This window comes from Rhinocladiella mackenziei (assembly GCF_000835555.1).
Source record: "Rhinocladiella mackenziei CBS 650.93 unplaced genomic scaffold supercont1.9, whole genome shotgun sequence".
NCBI classification, from domain to species: domain Eukaryota; kingdom Fungi; phylum Ascomycota; class Eurotiomycetes; order Chaetothyriales; family Herpotrichiellaceae; genus Rhinocladiella; species Rhinocladiella mackenziei.
In genome coordinates this window covers 879,144-896,573 of record NW_013550596.1, presented here as the reverse complement: position 1 = coordinate 896,573, position 17,430 = coordinate 879,144, and the positions used below count along the sequence as shown (strand labels likewise).

The 17,430-nt window shown below is 50.2% G+C and overlaps 7 protein-coding genes across 7 annotated transcripts; 2 read left to right on the top strand and 5 right to left on the bottom strand.

The window, feature by feature from the left end:
- Nucleotides 1-929: 929 nt before the first annotated feature.
- Z518_10524 (uncharacterized protein) lies at nt 930-2,080 on the bottom strand (the record flags this gene model as incomplete). The annotated part of the gene is made up of 2 exons (XM_013412067.1): nt 930-1,385; nt 1,433-2,080. The coding sequence occupies 2 exons, from the start codon at nt 2,078-2,080 to the stop codon at nt 930-932; spliced, it is 1,104 nt and encodes a 367-aa protein (XP_013267521.1).
- A 3,094-nt stretch (nt 2,081-5,174) lies between these two features.
- On the bottom strand, nt 5,175-7,501 carry Z518_10523 (uncharacterized protein; the record flags this gene model as incomplete). The annotated part of the gene is made up of 3 exons (XM_013412066.1): nt 5,175-6,007; nt 6,044-7,425; nt 7,476-7,501. The coding sequence occupies 3 exons, from the start codon at nt 7,499-7,501 to the stop codon at nt 5,175-5,177; spliced, it is 2,241 nt and encodes a 746-aa protein (XP_013267520.1).
- Nucleotides 7,502-8,704: 1,203 nt separating this feature from the next.
- Nucleotides 8,705-9,652, top strand: Z518_10522 (uncharacterized protein; the record flags this gene model as incomplete). Its single annotated transcript, XM_013412065.1, has 1 exon — nt 8,705-9,652. The coding sequence occupies one exon, from the start codon at nt 8,705-8,707 to the stop codon at nt 9,650-9,652; it is 948 nt and encodes a 315-aa protein (XP_013267519.1).
- A 1,578-nt stretch (nt 9,653-11,230) lies between these two features.
- On the top strand, nt 11,231-12,456 carry Z518_10521 (uncharacterized protein; the record flags this gene model as incomplete). The annotated part of the gene is made up of 2 exons (XM_013412064.1): nt 11,231-11,457; nt 11,514-12,456. 2 exons carry the CDS (start codon nt 11,231-11,233, stop codon nt 12,454-12,456), a joined length of 1,170 nt encoding a protein of 389 aa, XP_013267518.1.
- A 698-nt stretch (nt 12,457-13,154) lies between these two features.
- On the bottom strand, nt 13,155-14,683 carry Z518_10520 (uncharacterized protein; the record flags this gene model as incomplete). The annotated part of the gene is made up of 4 exons (XM_013412063.1): nt 13,155-13,533; nt 13,668-13,801; nt 13,824-13,926; nt 14,022-14,683. 4 exons carry the CDS (start codon nt 14,681-14,683, stop codon nt 13,155-13,157), a joined length of 1,278 nt encoding a protein of 425 aa, XP_013267517.1.
- Nucleotides 14,684-15,137: 454 nt separating this feature from the next.
- Z518_10519 (uncharacterized protein) lies at nt 15,138-16,211 on the bottom strand (the record flags this gene model as incomplete). Its single annotated transcript, XM_013412062.1, has 2 exons — nt 15,138-16,077; nt 16,189-16,211. The coding sequence occupies 2 exons, from the start codon at nt 16,209-16,211 to the stop codon at nt 15,138-15,140; spliced, it is 963 nt and encodes a 320-aa protein (XP_013267516.1).
- A 491-nt stretch (nt 16,212-16,702) lies between these two features.
- Z518_10518 (uncharacterized protein) lies at nt 16,703-17,188 on the bottom strand (the record flags this gene model as incomplete). The annotated part of the gene is made up of 1 exon (XM_013412061.1): nt 16,703-17,188. One exon carries the CDS (start codon nt 17,186-17,188, stop codon nt 16,703-16,705), a length of 486 nt encoding a protein of 161 aa, XP_013267515.1.
- Nucleotides 17,189-17,430: the final 242 nt, after the last annotated feature.

Sequence of the window (17,430 nt, the reverse complement as noted above, 5' to 3'; positions counted from 1 at the left end):
CCGGAAAATGTTTAATCCGTCCGGGGGTTTCCACGGACTGGATCCGATACGTGAGCAATGTTGCCGGCAACATGGTCTACAGATTGGATCCGATGGCGGTGCGGCAAGGGGGGAGAGGCCCCCGTCATCACGTGATAATGCCAAGCCATTTCTCACGTGATTTGCAGTCTCGATGGTCTTGGCGTATTCGCGTGACACAATGCCAAGCCCCACCACTTGGCTAATCCCAAAATCCAAAAAAAAAATGTAGGGTGCCTCAGGATCGTCGAGCAACCACACACAAAGCTCTAATTGCTTCATCTCTCCATGCTCTGTGCCTCTTCGCCTGTATGTGTGAATCCTCGAAAAAGCCAACTAAGAAAGGTTCGATGCACTCCTCAGCTTTCTACCCACCCATGTCTGCTTTCCCCTTACATAATCCATGCACGTAGCGCCCCGCTACAATAGTATGGCAGACTTTATCACTAGTCGAAGAGCCTATGTTTTTGGTCCAGAGCCTAGTGGTGCATATAAGTTCATGCCTCGGAAGGTAGTGGATCCTGGCGTCTGATTAGTACTGTGCTATTGCAACGTGAGTGATGTCATACCTCTCTGTCATGTTTTTGAAGGCAGAAAATGGGAAATCAGAGAGGGGAGCCGAAAAGACTCGGACAGACTAATTTGTGGTCGACGTCTCTTGTATTGAACAAGGATAGGGAAGCCCGGCGCAATCAAGTATTCCTATGCTGGCTTCAATTGTTATCAAGATCAATGAACCTCCTGGACGATTTTCTGTACGCCAGCCGTCATGTCATTAAGAGTACTTAATCTCTATGACCGTCAAAGGCTTGGGGTAATTAGCTGTCCACTTTTCCTCCCTGGACCCGGATCTCGATACATGGCATCCTAATTAGTACCCCAGCGTCAATAGCGCCCATCATGTTTATCGCTTACTCTCCATCCATCATAACAATCACCTTCCCTCTTGCCCTTCCCGACCACAGGATATCATACCCTCCCAACACCTCCTCAAACCTCCAAACACTATCCACCACGACTCTAAGTTTCCCCTCCGCCACCATCTTTAACAACTCTTCTCTTTCGTTTCTCGTCGCGTCCATCATATACACTGTTTTCCATTTCCTTCCCACTCCACCTAGCCATCTGGATGTCGGCCAGACCATATTGCAGACCATCTTCCCCACTGCCAATGCAAAGCTAGGCAGGCTCATCGCCTGCGGTTTCACAATCGTCGCCACGTACGGCTTTCCTGGTATTAGGAACGCCGCGCTGGCGTTGTAGAGGTCCGGGATGCCGACGCAATCTAGGACGCAATCGAACTGCTGGGTGGCGAAGCGACGAGATAGCTCGTCAGCAAGGTTAGAAAGTATGGTATAGTCAATGACCTGTCAGAAATCAATAAGAGTCAATTCTTGGGTATGCGCAAACCCACCTCATCGGCGCCCAGCTCCCTCACCATCTTGGCATTCCTACCGGAGCAGACGGCCACAACAACGCCCTTCTTCCCTACAATATCGCGCGCAACTTGCACGGCCATTGTGCCAACGCCACCGCTTGCACCATTAACGAGAACCCGGTGACCGGGCTGCATCCCAGCGTCACGCGCCATGCGCAGGGCTGTCATACCTGCCACTGTTATGCCGGCTGCGTCCCTTACAGGTACACCATGAGGCAGCTTCACCACAAGCTCGGCTGGAATAGCTAGATGAGTTGCTAGAGCTCCGATTCCAGCAGCTGTGAGCGCCGTGGGTATCATTCCGGCAACTAGATCCCCCTTTTGGATGTGGAGCCCGGCGGACTGGGAGTCAGAGGGCATCCAAATTTCCAACACTTCGCCCGAGAACTCAATTTCTGGAATTGCAGTCTTTGCTCGGGAAAAAGCGGGGAAAATAGCAATGAAGTAGGACCCCCCAGGGTTGAGGGCCGCGTGAGACACTTTGATCAGAACCCAAGGTTGATGCTGGTACTCTTTGGGAGTTTTCACTGCGGGAGGCAACGATGGGCAGGGGATGGACTCGATACGAAGAACATCTCGGGGAGGGCCACGAGTCGTGAAACGCCAGGCTTTTGCGGCCTCCATTCTAGAGACCTTTTGGGACTTAATCGGGGTCTGCTGGGGGAGAATTATCTTAATTGCCGTCGGGGCAGATCTCTGAAGGATGATGTATCGCCTGTGGTTCGAAGCCCACACAGCGGCAGACTGTAAAATCTCGAGATGGGCTTACGTCAAAAACGATTTCCGAGAGGCCAATTGACTCGAGCTTTATACATAAAAGCCATCGATGTACGTTAGGCAGACTTCATTGCTTCCTTCGCGGGGTATTCGGGGAATTTTCGTATAGCTACGCTTCATCGGTTTCTGGGCTTTCTTGGCCTCCTGACAGCTCTCGTATTCAGTTCAAGGCAGCAGAATTTAAAGCATAAGCGAGGCCAAAAGGTCCCATACAATTAAGGCACTACGAAGTGGTAAATCCTCGACCGAATAAACGAGTACGTGAAGAGGTCTGTGCTTGGCTCCCTGCTTGGACAATTTGTCACCAAGTCTTGGGTATCATCTACCTCTGGGCAAGCCTCAATTTCTCAGCAGCCAGAACAGATGGCGACTACGAATGCACTGGTGGAAAATTGTGTCGAAACCGCGCGGCCGTCGCAGATTGCGCTGGAGTCGTGGAAGAAGGCATTGGTAACATTGGGGGTGGCAGGTCGGGGACGAAGTAGACGGCGGCATTAGGTCCTGTACGCATTCAACACTGTCATCCAAAAACACGCGCGCCTTTGGTCGAAGCCAACCAGAGAACGGAAAACTTTACCGGCGGGCATCCTCAGACTCTATGACGGGAGACACACTTCCTACTCGATGGTAGAGGTACTCAGCATCTACAAAATGGCCTGGCACAGGCACGTCGTGTCACAGCCACCGCGCGGCAAGGGATTTCAGCTTGGATGAAGAGTCCTGGAGACTATTACGTCCCAAGATAAATGAAAGAAACATTGAGGCATGCCGCATTTCCTCTGATTCATTCCGATACTTCTGTTCCCCAGTCGTCTTCTAGTCCACATAGCATTTAGTGATCCTCGCACCATGGAAGAGCTTCTCGAGATTACGGCGCCTCAAAATTCTGCATGCCTCTCATTTATGGCGGAGTTCTGCTCGCAGTTGGGTTCTGCTCTTTGGTCCGAGAGATATAAGGCTCCGACAGCTCTTCTCTTCCTCGAGGAGGCTGACAACCATATGGAAAAAAGCTCATTCCAGGACATCCACCATAACAGTCTCGTTGCTGTCATTGTTCGGAAACTAGAATACTGCAGGGCCCATCATCCTTTTGTCCACTAACCAAGTCAATGCGTTTGATGATGCGATCCTCTCTCGAATGCTTATAATGTTCACACTCCCGAAATTGAACGTGACACTATATATCAGACTGGCCAACTCAGTGGACAGGCAAGCGTGATACTAAGGCATTGAAGATGGAATTGACTGAATTGACTGATTTATTGATATCGCCTTGATCACTTCAGGGCGACCAAGGAGTGAGGGCGCGGGTAGCAAGATAACGGCTTGCTCTCCTAGCAGCTTGGGAGCCATGACACTATAAGACAGATTTGAGACCGATTGATCAAAGATACCCGCACAGGCAGTACCAAAAGAACCGAAATGTCCAATATAGACGCAGCTCGATGCTCGCCAGGTAGATTAGAACGATGTTTTATCTCTACTCCTTGGATCAACGGAGATTAGATCAAAATTTTTATGGCAATCGCCCAAGCAGTGGCCAACAAGCAGAAATCGCAATTACATTATTCGCACATCCAAAAGGGCTGTGGACCACACCATCACCTTTACGGATGGTTTCAAAATACCTCCTGCAACCGTCATCCGGATTCTGCGGTCTTGTATGGCTTCGGCAGGAGTTGTCGTGGAAATTCGCCGTGGAAGGAATTGTCGTGAGTGTGATTGTCGTACAGCAATACTTCTACGAGGGCCCGAAAAGGGGCGTTGGATTACATAAATATATGTGGCACGTGACTTTGCGCAAGGCTGTAAGGTCGGGGGCCTCAATTTTCGGCTCCTGTTGTAATATGTGGCAACGCCAAGGTTGGTAATGACCCTGAGGCTGCAGCTTCAACTTCTCAACACCTCTAACCTAGCGGCAGCCTCTAACTAGATTGGCTGCACAACCTTCCAAGCCAGACAAAATATGTACCTCAGTGGACCTCACAGTCTTCTTCTTCTAGCTCTTTCACACAATGATGTCAAGACCAGTTCCACCCCCTGCCAGAATCCTTACAACTCGTCATTACGGCTTGTTTCACAACTTCTCATACCTTTCGGCCCGTGTTTGTCGTCCGTGATATTTGCCAATGAACTTTGTGTCCAGAGTAATTGCAATACCCAGCGGGACGGAGCTCAGATTTGATATGCTGCGCAGAATGGAGTGTGACCCCGAGGTTGGAGCACTCTTAATAGTATGTTGAAGCCAGATGTTGAACTTGGCTTATTGCCGGACCAGTCCTGGAAGCGTACTTCCCTGGTCTTAAAACCAGCCCACGCTACTGAGGACGTCAAAATTGGTTGAGTGGACTTCTGAGAGTTTCGAACCGAGAGGTAAGAGTCGCATAAGTGGATGAGAGCCACTGGCTCCATCCCGAGGTGTAAAAGCAAGTTCGTATTTATCCACCTCAAATGAACAATTATCGAAAGTCGTCAGCTCGTATGTATAATGAAGGTCGAAACCAAGAACATCGTTGGCAAGAAATAAAAGTGGTGCATCCTGAGCGCAAGGTCGAATTCTGTTCCTAGGTCGAGAAAGATGCCACAATACTCATCTTGAATCTTCACTTCTCTCAAGTTCATTTCCGTTTCCAGATCAAAGTACCTGCCGTGTTCCTTAAGTCGCGAGTGAGCAAATTTGGGATGTGGCTGTGTAATCTTGCGCTCGGCTTAACAAGCTCCTGACCACACCTGGCGGTGTTCAACTAACCCTAAGCATCAGTGTAAGCCCTACAATATAATCAGGCCCGGAAAACAGATATAGACCTTTGGGGTGGCTAGGATTCAGGAATGAGTATTGAAGCCGATCGATCTACCCATTTGTGAAACGGAAGCTAAACCATCAACGTCTGTGGTGGTGCTCTTTACTCGCTAAGGCCGTTCGAAATCCCCTTTGTAGCTTTCAGTCTCCCTCTTTCTCAAGATTGTGCCTTCTTAAAACAGCCAAGAACACCTGATCCAGCGTCGCCCTGCTAACAGTGTAGTGCTGTACTCCCATGTGCGCCTTCACCATCTCCATTTTCTCAAACATCTGTGCCAGAGACATCTCCGTACCGTTCTTAGGGCCGGGAATCACAAACCAAGCTTGTCCGTGATAGATGCCTTTTTCGCTCCTCGCGCCCGGGAAATATTGTTGAATCCAAGTACCGATCCTCTGGAAATCCTCTGTACTGCTATCGTGGACGCGGGGGTGCACCAGCTGTAGAACATAGACATTCCCAAATGTTCGCTTCAGCTCCTCGGTACTCCCCAACGCCAACATTCGACCTGAAAGGATCCCGGCGCGAGTCGCCAATACGTCCGCCTCCTCCATCGAATGAGTGGTCAGCACGACCGACCTTCCTGGTGTGACTGCTGCAAGAGTACGCCGCATTATTCGTTTGCTCACGACGTCCATCCCTGAAGACGGCTCATCCAGGAGAAGCACGCTCGGGTTGCCCATGAGGGCAATACCTAGGGAGAGTTTCCTCTTGTTCCCGCCAGAGAGTTTAGTGGCTTGTCGATCCGAGTATTGCTCTAAGCCCACGGCTTTGATGATGGCGTTAACATTGTGACGAGGATCGCTGATGTCGCGCACCAGCGCATAGAACTGAAGGTGTTCTGTAACGGTCATGTTTTCCAGCGGCTCCGTCTGAGGACAGACTCCAATTTTAGAGCGTGCCTGTGCACGGTGTTTAATGGCCGACACCCCGTCGACGAATATATCGCTATGACGACCGCTGGGTGCAACGTCCCCTCAAATCAAAGAGATACAAGTTGATTTCCCTGCACCGTTGGGGCCTAGTAACGCGAAGCATTCGCCACGTGGAACTCTGAAAGTGACATCGTCGACTGCGAGGCGTTTTCTGAATCGCTTCCGTAGGCGATGTATCTGAAGGCCATCGCTACGAGATCCGGGGCCGCAGGCGAATTCCGTTACCGCCCCAAGCTCAAAGGTGTCCCCTCCTTTGATGTCCGCTCCTTGTTTCCTGAAGTAGGCCAAAAACGGGATTCCAGAATCTTTCCACAGCAATATTGCAAAGAACAAGAGTGACTGGAGGCAAAGGTAAAGTATTGGTGCTCCGTAGATGTCGATTGCGCCCGGATACGACGCGATGTTGCGCCCTCGGCAGGTCACCCCAAAAATATTTAGGGTGAGGTAAACTGCCCTGGATAGGTTGCATACCGGCGAGAAAATACCAAGGGCAAGATAGGCGGTAAGCAGAGCCGAACTCTGACTCGAGGCGTCGACATAAGTTACGATCACTATGAAGGCCACAAAAAAGACAACGTACATTCCGGATTGAATTCCAGCTATGATGGCGAATGCTGCAAGCTGAGATTTGGCGAACAAGGAAACGATGTATGAAATCAAGGTCGAGGCGATGCCGTAGAGGAGAAATAAAAGAAACATGTACTCGAGGTAGTACCAAGCGTCCGTGGTCGCTCCAAAGATGGTGGCGACGACAACACTGATGGTGAAAACCATGGAAAAGTCGAACACCAGGTACGTTGACCAAAGTGGAAGAGCGCGCACACCGTTGCTATGGTGGATACTTCTGACGCCTCTGAGACGCTCGATGGTCGGGTAAAGTCCAAAAAAGGCCGGATAGACGGCCATCGAAAGTCCAAAATATGCCGCGAAAATCAACAGATTGCCGATGTCTGCAGCGAAAGGGATGTCGAGCGGCTGGTAGTCAGTGGCAATGGTGACGTTGAGAAGCATGCTGTCCACAATGCTTTGGACAAGCGTTCCAAAGGTTAACGCCCCGTCGGCGCGCCATGCAAAAGTTGGCTCCTCGCCGAGGAAGAACCCACCTGGAGTCAGGTTCTGGAATTGTTTCGTTACTCGGTCGTTGAACTCGGCGAGACTCTCGACATAAGTGACTGCCCCTGAGGGAGCCTGAGAAATTCTTTCGATGGCGGCAGCAGACAGCTGCGATTGAGGCCCCGCAATCAGTCGAAAATCCGTTGGAGAGGTTGACGAAGACCCTGAAGCGGAAGCCAATGTCTCCAAGTTGGGATCACAGCTCGTGACGACGGAATTTCGCAAGAAGAGCGTGGAACACCCGGCTGCAATGATCGGAATGGAGACGGCAACCAGATATGGGATTAAGTTCCTCCTCAAGATTATAGATCGCTTCCAGAGAAGGGCCTTTCCCTGCTTCCACAAGCTGGTTCTCTTACCTCCTTTTATGTTAGGATTTACATAATTACAGATTACAGCGGCGCCACGCAGGGAACATACATGCAGGATTCAAGGGGATTTAGAATAGTTACACCCTGGGCCTTCCGCAGGCAACAATATTAATGCATCGTCGATCCCATTATCACACTAGAAATCTCATCTGCTTGCTGACTCTTTCGTCATTTTTCAATTCTGCAAGTGACATGGCACGGTCCGCACTCAGCGAATACACTCAAACAGACCCCACAGATGTATGCACCACATCCATGTGATCTATACCATCGATCTTGTCATGGAAAGCCAAGCCCATGCTAAGGACAGTGTATAGCGTGCGCTGCGCAGGATGCCCCTATTCGACTTCCCAAGCATGAGAGTCAATGTCGCCCTTGCGCCTATATAGATGGATAGGTATCCTTTTGACCTCGTTCTAGCCCCGCTGGCGAGCCCGTTCCCGACATACGGGAACGTGGTGATTAGCTGTATTTCTGGAAGATATCGTAGTTGTGCATACATGCTTCATGGTTCTTGAGGTGCATATGCCCATGAATGATGACAGCGGAAGTTTGACGTCCAGGGTCCAGGCATGGGTGTCATCATTCTCCTTAAGTTGTTTGATATAGAGTCTGACATGGATCCCAGTTTTGTACACCGAGGAGAAGTTGTGGAGATGGTGCGTTCCAGAAGCAGAAGACACACTGCGTTGTTGTGAGGGCCTTAGGAAATAGGAGACGATCTAGCGATCTGCTTGTTATGTTGAATTCTTCATGTTCGATCTGGGGTGTGTCGCAGCAGATTGTCTTTTAAGGAGTTGATGGTTCCCTGGCGGTTCTTGAAGGGGACAGTCTCTGGTCCCAGAAATCTTAGAGTATGTGAGTGGGAAGTCAGTCTGGGATGGGGGGCAGACTAGGTTAGCATTCTTGGTATCGAGAGAAAGTCGCCTCCATCGGCGGCGGCACCAACCGCCAAATCTGGCGTGGAGATTTTCCCTGCAACTTGCGTTGAGCTCTAATTGCTCGATTTTTGTGCTCCTTAGTGCGGACCTTACTAATAGACTGCAACCTCCCCGCGCCCCCCCACCCCCCCCTCCCGCGCCAGCTTTTATTATGGATTGCTACCCCGGATTCTTCGGGTTAACTCTCAGACTCTTCATTGTCGAAGTATAACAGTCAATGACTGTCTAAGAACTCATTGAGATCACAAAGTTCTGAAACCGTCACCCTTCTTTCTGGAGAAAAACCAGACCAGAACTGTTTTTCAACCCCACAATGGCTACCACGGCTCAACTCCTATCACACCCCGAATCCGTCAAGGTCTTCGGTCGGTCCGCCTATCTCCGTCATGCAGACCCTGAGATAAGAATCTACTACGTCGAATCTTTCCCGTCTGACAAGCAGAAAAAGAATAAGGGCACGCTTCTTCTAGTTCATGGGTTCCCACAAACATCGTACCAATTCCGCCACGTAATGGTACCTCTGGCCGAAGCAGGATACCACGTTATCGCACCAGATCTTTTGGGTCACGGCTTCAGTAGCAAGCCCATCGGAGATATTCACCAACAAAACCCGTTTACCGCAAAGTCTCTTGCAAAGGATCTCTACCAACTAGTTACAGAGCACATTGGCGTGAAAGACAAGATCCACCTCGTCGGCTACGATATCGGCGGCATCGTTACGCACCCTTATGTCTGCCAATTCCCCCATAGCGTTGCGAGCGTGACGTGGGGCGAGAACCTCCTGCCTGGATCCAAGTTCTACGACATGTACAAGCACACCCGGAAGATGTGGCATTTTGATTTCCATAGCCACAATACCGAACTCGCCGTCGCTTTGGTCTCGGGTAAGGAGAGGCTATATGTGAAATATTTCTTTGATCGGCAAATGCAAAATCAGACCGTATTTCCTCCCGAGGTCGTGGATTTCTACGCCCAGCAGTATGCCGCACCAGATTCGCTACGGTGTGCATTTCTGGTCTATCGCGCTTTCGAGGCTGATGCCGAGGATAATCTTAAGTGGAGGGAGGAATTGGGCAAAGTTAAGATCAAGAATATGATGTTGTCGGGTGAAAGGAGCTTCCACGCAGACGAGGCGGTGGAGATGGCCAAGGAGTTCTACGAGGATGTCCAAATAGGCACTGTGCCCGAGGCGGGACATTATCTTGCCGAGGAGAATCCGAAGGGGTTTGTGGACGAGCTATTAAAGTTCATCGAGTCTTGAACAACGGACGTTGGAGCAGACGCCAGACTCTACTAGCTCTCAGGGATCAAAGAGTCTATTCGATGTTGAATGGCCAAAAAATATTCTCTCTGGACCCTTTCACTCCGCATTGGGTCTTTGCTAGCCATTCAACCTTGATGGCAAGTGGATACCAGTTTGGCTTGAAACCTAGGTTTCTGGATCCCAATGAATAATATATTGGAAGCAACTCAACCATGATTAGATGCATTCGAAGTCCGTCTAACACGTGCACTTTTACATTACCTCCTAGGCAACGATGTTGCTGACAATCCAGGTTCCATCCTCTTTTTATTCAGTAGCCCAATGCTTGTCTGTCACCCATAGGGGACTAGCTAATTTGCTACGCGCTGCCCTCGTTGTCCACCGGTTCATTCCGTACGATATGCAAGATTGTTGCCCTGTTTCGAGCCATCGACCAGGCCATCAAGAGCGTTTTCCTGAGTGTTACTAGTCTTTCAACGGTGCAGCAACTTCCCGGTGCTGGCTCCTGCTCTTGCCCTTGGGGCAGCTATCTATCTCCTGAGTTCGTCTGCAATCGTCCAATGGCTTTCGCAAATTCAATCACTGCTCGGATGACTTTCATGTTCACCTTCCACTTGTGCCGGTTGGGTATTACGTAGCGGTAGAGAACGTCTATCTATCCATGTGATTTTACGGAGGACTTTGTCCTATTTCGAAGGGGTTCCAGGGGACCGTTAGACTATATATTTTCGAAGCCTGTACGAAGCGTACAACGCTTCCGAAGGTCTTTACAAGCCTTGGCGTCGCCACGTACCAGGGTGGACCGCCAAGGAAGATACCGCCAAGAGTTGAAAAGATGTACAATCCCCTATCGAAGGACCCCGTGCCAAGCATCACATACAAAAGATCTTTCAGCATCTCCTGGGTAACATGCTCTCTTGAGCTCTCTTCGTTCCACGTCTAGTATCTAGAACTGGATGATATCTTGAATAAGATTTGATTTGATTACCTGACCTAGAACCCTCACATCCTCCTTCGAAAGATACCGTACCCCTGGAAAGTATATATTCTGACGTTCCCCCCGAAAGAGGTACAAGTTCTCAAATCGCAGATGACTCATCGGAGATCTCGCACGAATCTTCACCATCGTAGGTCTTCTACTGGGATGGATGGCAAACTGGTTCGCATGGAAGTCAAGAGGCCAGCCGACAAAACCCAGTCCACGTTGGACCTTTTTGACTACCTAAGTCATGACTGCTGCACTATGATTTTGGAGTTCCTTTCCCCCGTCGACCTGTTTCAATGTGAACGGGTTAGTCGATCTTGGAGGGATCACGTCCGATTGTGGATGGATCTCTTCGGCATCCGCCTTCACTTCCCTCACTCTAGCGATAGACGGAGTTGGGCTCGTCAGGATTTGCCACGTTACCAAATATTCAAGCTTTTAGGTAAGTGAAGAATCACAACCGCCTGGGCCAGTGTCGACTGTGATTTAATCCAGCATTAGCCCGTCAGGAGCACGCAGTTGAGTTTGGAGAGCCGACTTCGGTTCGAAAGTTTCCCAATGCGCAGCACTTTACGATAGCGGGAAACATTATGGCCTGGGCAGAGGCAGGTGCCGACTCGGTCCATTGGCGGCTTTTGGCATATACAGGGGCCGATAGCAACGTCAGTGAGATCAGAGTCATGGATCTGCGCGACTGGGGTCCGGGAGGTCGACCGGTCACACTTCAGTATCTCCAACTGAATCTTGACAGATTTTTGCTTCTAAGGGTTCGGGTGGAGCCGAGTGTCTATGACCACGACTCAACTAGGTCGTTTTGGTGAGCTTTCATCGTGCAACCTTTTCTTTTGACGGGAGTGCTGATGAACGCTTTAGGGACATGGTATATTCCCTCAAGGATAATCAGCTCGTTTGGCGCAAGGATCACGTATATATCCCCAAAAAGGAGCGTCCTCGACTCACACCTCTCACCATCGGGCAAGATCGGGTCTATTTTGCACACAGGACTTCCAATCACGGGTATGATCTGGTTGCATTTAAGCTGCGGACCGCGGAACGACTGTACCAGATGCCCCTTATCTCCAAAATCGCGAGCGGCGATAAGGGTTACCTCGTGCCATACCAGCGAGATATCCTGGACTTGATCCACCTTGATGGGGGGGATGAGCTGATTATACAATTCAACTCCGATCGGCTGGTTTCGTGGGGCCCTGGGCTCCCAGAAACCTTCAGCATCATCAACGGGGCCAACGGCCAGGTGATTCAAAAAATCGACTGTGCCGGTCTCGGACGTCCCAGAATAGCGAAATCCACCTCCACCTCCTTTATATTGGCGAGTGAGGTTAGTTCGGCCCCGAAACCCTACCACCATTGTTTGGATGTAGTGACTCTACAAACGTTCTCACGGCAACCCAATGGGTCCTTCTTCCGGACGGCCATTCGCGTCGTGACCCTGGAAGCGAGGGCCGCCTACGCCGCCGCCGTCGCCATCCACCCTCTCACCTTACGAGCATTTTCGTTCGTTGCGGGCAACCATGCGCCCCAAGCCCTGACTCTCGTTCCTAACTGGGATCCAAATGATCGTCGCCGGATGCGAAAATGGTGGCCACATCTGACAGTTGACGAATTCTACCGAGTTGAGGTGGCGCGACCGGTAACTTTGCCGCCACGCCAACGTGGTAGGCGTAAGTTCAAAGTGACAGCGCAATGGAAGTTTGCATCTCTGATCTTGCTGGACGAACGCCGGGTCGTGTTTGATATCATCGGTTCGAAATATGACGCCCTTTACCTATTGGACTTTACGCCTGAATGGTGGTAAGACAGCGAAATGGGGTCCACTGTGGCATCGTTGTCAAATGGATTCTATTGAGTGCTCTATCTTCTGCCAACTTGTTGTGTTCCTGAGGTCCTCTTTATCAGTGTTGCGGGAAACCTTGTCGTTGTGCAGAGTAATCGTCAGGAATGCCGTCGCCCGCAACAACTCCCGTTAGTTGTGGAGTCCGTACATGACGGCACCCTGTTCGACAGCATTGTTGTACAGGGTCCTGCCAACAATAGAATGGACACCGGACCTTCTCCACCAAGAAGAAGGAGAAGATGGCGAGGGCCCCTGCCGCTACTAAGCCCGTTCCGATTCCCTCGACATCGACACACCTAATCCTCTGGCATCGGCCCACGAGTTATGAGTCAGTGATTATAATGTACCACCAGGACTTTCGAAAAGAGGACGGTGCTCAAGCACGGTTCGGAGGTCGCGAACGAGTCGTTCAAACATAAGAATTAGCTTGGCATACTGGGACTTGATGAATACGTAGAGCATTACACAACTGAGTAATTCATTGAATTCCATTCTAAAGTTGGCCTGTACTATGAGATTGAGACCGTATACGATATCAGCTTTTTCCAACCATCACATTCCACAGCAATCCAATGGTTCTCAGGAACGCCAACAATGCGTGACATAGACAATACTGTGTCATGAGTGACTTGTGTACAAGGGATAAAAAAAGAGAAAGTCTAACAGCGCAGCAGTTCGGTGGCGTTTTTGACGATAACTTCGCCAACGCACTTGATGTTGGGTTGGGCGATCTGTGCCAGGTGGTTGCTTTTAACAAGCGTAGCGATGATCGCCAGGATCAGGATGTCGCGCTCGACATGGATCCGAGGCGAGATCTCACGCAAGAACGAGTTGACGACCCACCACTTATTACCTCCTGTGAGCTTGAAGGCGCTCCAGTCGGTGGTAAGGGTTCGTCGCCAGAATTCTTCGGCCTTTCCTGGCCATGAGGTGATATTGCGGCCGTTCTCGTTGATCAACCCAGAGAAGAAGACACTGGATTTCAGCTTGGTGTGGATGATGTTGGTCTCGCGATCTTTAGCACCCTGCTTGACCAAGCTTCGGACGGCATAGTTGAATTAGGTTTTGCAGGAGAACAGAGCCGAATTATTGGCTGGGAAAGTGTTGGGACCATAGCTGCAAAGAAACGTTGAGTTCTTGTGAGTTTGAAGAGAGAACCAAAGTATTCTTACATGACGCTGAAGTTGGGGAAGTTGTGGACATATGTCCCCGAGTAAGCCTGAGCCCCTCGACATTCGCGCCATTGCTGGCTGAGTGATACACCATCGGCGCCGTCAATCTTTATGGTTTGGAGGAAGTCGATGACCTGGTATCCAGTGGCCAAGTACAATGATGTTAAAACCAGCTGCCTTTCCGGACATATCAATCAGACTGGTCTCGGCAAATTCTTTGATGCTTTGGTTGATCAGCTCAACGTTCTCCTCGTTAAGGCTGTCAAGGCAACCAGGGTCGAATATAGGTCTCTTGCATCCTTTTCACACGAGTCAGCACAAGGGTTGTGAGCCCAGGAAGAGAAATCCACATACCAAGAGGGAAGTCGGGGATAGTGAAGCTGTGATACTTTTGGGGGTTTCTCGGAAAGCATATACTTTCTTCTCCAGCAAGGACCAGCTTCGTACACCGGTCTTTGAAGAATAATACTCTTTGGTATCAGCTGAGTGGACAGAGCGCCGACAGCGGAGATGAAGATCGTGGCAAATCGCGAATAGCTGATGTTGATCTTGTGGTCCTTCAAGAAAACCTCCCATTCGTTCCTGTCTTCTTGCCATTTGGCTCCCAAACACTCGACGCCGAGGTGGATCAATGGGCGAAGCTCGAATTTGTCAACAGTATCGTTCAGGTCTGTCTGAGAGTCAGCCAACAGACCGACTCCGACACTAGAAGTACATTGGAGGATCTCAGGTTGTTCACACAGTTCGGTCGACCAATTCGAGTTCAGATTGATGCTGAAAGAGTAGAGATGAGAAGTCGAGTCAGTTTCGCACCTTCCCGCGTACAGATGTGGGCTTACTTGCCACCCGGGATACGTGTTTGTCTTCCAGGTGCCTCCAATGCCGTCATTACGTTCATAAATCTTCTCTCCAAAATCAGCACTGATGAACCAGATAAGCCTTTGGCCATCCACTGTGCAACCAAGCTTACACTTGAGTTCATGTGCGGGGGAATTCGGCGAGGATTTGCTCCACATTTTGGCAGGCAATCTCTCCCTATTTTCGACAATGTAGAAGGCCGTGGGCGTGAGGTAGAATGGAGAATGCCGGACTTTAAATAAATCGTCCCCGCGGCGCGATTAAATAACGTATGGAAATTGTGGTTACCCCTGCCAAACCAAGTGGATCTCTCGACAAGGCTCCGGTCCACTTAGGGTTAGATGTTCAGTCAATTGATGGAGTGCCTCTGTCAAGATAGGTGCCTAGTACATGGTCAGGGAGAAGGAGAATTCGTTTGAGAGACATCTTCTTCATTCTTCACCCTCACCCGGTTGCTCGAAATTGACTCTCAAAATCCCATGCTCTGCATCTGAATTTCAATCATCTCAAGCTAAACTGGGCGCCCTATTTATCGATATCTTCTCGCTCAGTAACTAGTGACCAGTGGCCAGTGGCCATGTAACAGAGACATCTTCCAAAGATTAAATTCGTTTATTTCATGAAGATTTCGTCCAGGCCCTTCAGATCCGCAAACGCCATTCTTTTCGCCCGAATATTGCGCCCTCTGAGCACATGGCGGCCGTTCTTCATCGTCATCGCCGTAATGAGCTTCTCGCTCGGAACTGGCATTTGTAGTTCGAACTCTGCAGACCGTTTTCGTTTCTCTATTTTGTCTTTGTCTTTTTTCTCGGCTTCGCTGCCGGAAGATGAAGAAGAGACGGGTTCATCGGGTGGTTGGCTGGGTGGGGATTTGTGAACTGGAAGCGGTTCTATGGGGATATCAACCCTGTTTTCATCATCGTCGTCGCTGTTGTTTCGTGTTTCTCGCTTTGCTTGCCGGGCAGCGTTCCTCAGGGCGTTCTCTCTCCCTTTCAGCCTCTTTGCTTCTTTCCGCTCTCGCGTTTCTTCCGTCCTCCTCCATTTCTCCTTGGACTCCTTGTCAATCGTATTTTGCTGCAGTAGATGCTTTGTCCGGGCATCTGTATCCTCCACGTCAACTGTCTCTTCCTTGTCTTCTTCATTGCGATCTCCAACCAGAACCTCGCCTCTGACAAAGACCATTCCACCCCATCGTCCACGAACATGCATTTCCAGCTTGCGATCCTCAAGCTTCTTCTCTTCCTTCTTCAACTCCACGTCCGTTTTACCATTCAATCTACCCAGCAATCCCTGGAACGCATCGAGACCGGTCCGTTGACCCTCGACGTCCGTACTCTTTCTCGTTGCGCCGAGTCCTAGGTTGTCGTCTTTGAACAGTACACCCACGCGAGCTGCTGCTAAGCGTTCTGCATCATTGAGGTCGATATGTACGGTGTCACGATTGCCGAGCGACTGCCCTTCTTTCCAGCCATGTCGGGCCATCAGGCGTTGGCCGAAGGAGGACGACTGAGACCATGAGAGGTTGCGAGGGTCATGGGAGATCTTGAGGCGCCTTGACGACTGTTAGTCCCGTGATCAAAGAGAGAAGATTTTGTCGAGAACAGAGCCATGGATCTCGGAAGCTATCATGAAGAAGAAAATTGTCAAGGAGGTGAGAACGTACTTTCTAGGCTCCGCCAACCCCATTCTGGCTGATGTTCAATCAGTGCAGAGGGATTCTCCAAAACAAACACCACGGTGCCGACATTCAAGCAAAGGCTGGTCGAGATCCCCAATGGCAGAATTAATCGGCATGAAGTTCCCTGACAAGTTTCGCAGGCGAGATTTTTCACCGTGTTCTTATCTTATCGCTAACGAGTCCCGTGACCGCGTGCCCTTTAAGAGCATTCAAATTGGTTGGTCAAGGAGTTACATCTCTTTGCAATTGTTCGTTTCAGGGGGTTATTCACTATCAATTCACAAGCTGTACAGACCATCATGTACTCCACGGTGCAACGCCTTCGTTATCTCGAGCAACTGCTTTCCCTTGGGATCCCCGACGACGCCGTGCCCGCCCCGATTGGTCTGTCATGAACCCCCGACTTCGTGTGGCCTACATTCATTCGAGTACCTAGCTCTTTTGAGCGGTTTGGGCCATGGGACATCCCTGATCTTTCAGCAAAACATCTCCCGGCATGTCAACCAATTGGCGTCGTCGAATTATTGCTTTTGTAGACTCCACCATGGACGCTGGCAGTGATACCAACAGCAATGCCCACCATTGCACCGATAATGACCAATGCCATCAGAAGCTTGACAATGAGTCTCTGTCGAGGAGGCAATTGTTTCAACCACATGCATCCCCTTGGTTTTGGTTTTGTCATGCATTGCTTCTCCCTCTTCCAGAATTTGAATCGGTGGGCGACTGCATTTTGAGCATCTCGCTTTTCCTGGGTTATACTGGGTGAGAGGTTGGCCGTGCCGGCTTCGACGTCGTGTATAGCCACCTGGACCGGGTCTGGCTTCTTTACATCGAAGGATGGTCGAGAAGAATCGTGGTTGTAGAGGTAGAAGGGTGAAGTGATTTTAGCATTACAACACGGATCGAACTCGGACTTGGGGGTCTCGGTGGAGGTGGGAGGTTGTTGCTCGGTGAGCTCGGTGTCTTCGGCAACTTTCTGCATGGCTGTGGTTTACTGGGTGGCTAATTGCCCATTCAAAAAACGATGAGAGGGCAGAAGATATGAGTCCTTGGAGAACTAATGCAGTGAAGAAAAACCGCAAGATGATTGCCGTAAGGCCAGGAATGAGAGCTAAGAGTCCATAATCAAAGCGAATCAGACTTTGGAAAGTGGTCTTGAGATGACGAAAGACGGCGGGAGTGACTTGGCTTTGTGTTCAGATCGACTGGCAGAATTGAAGTTGC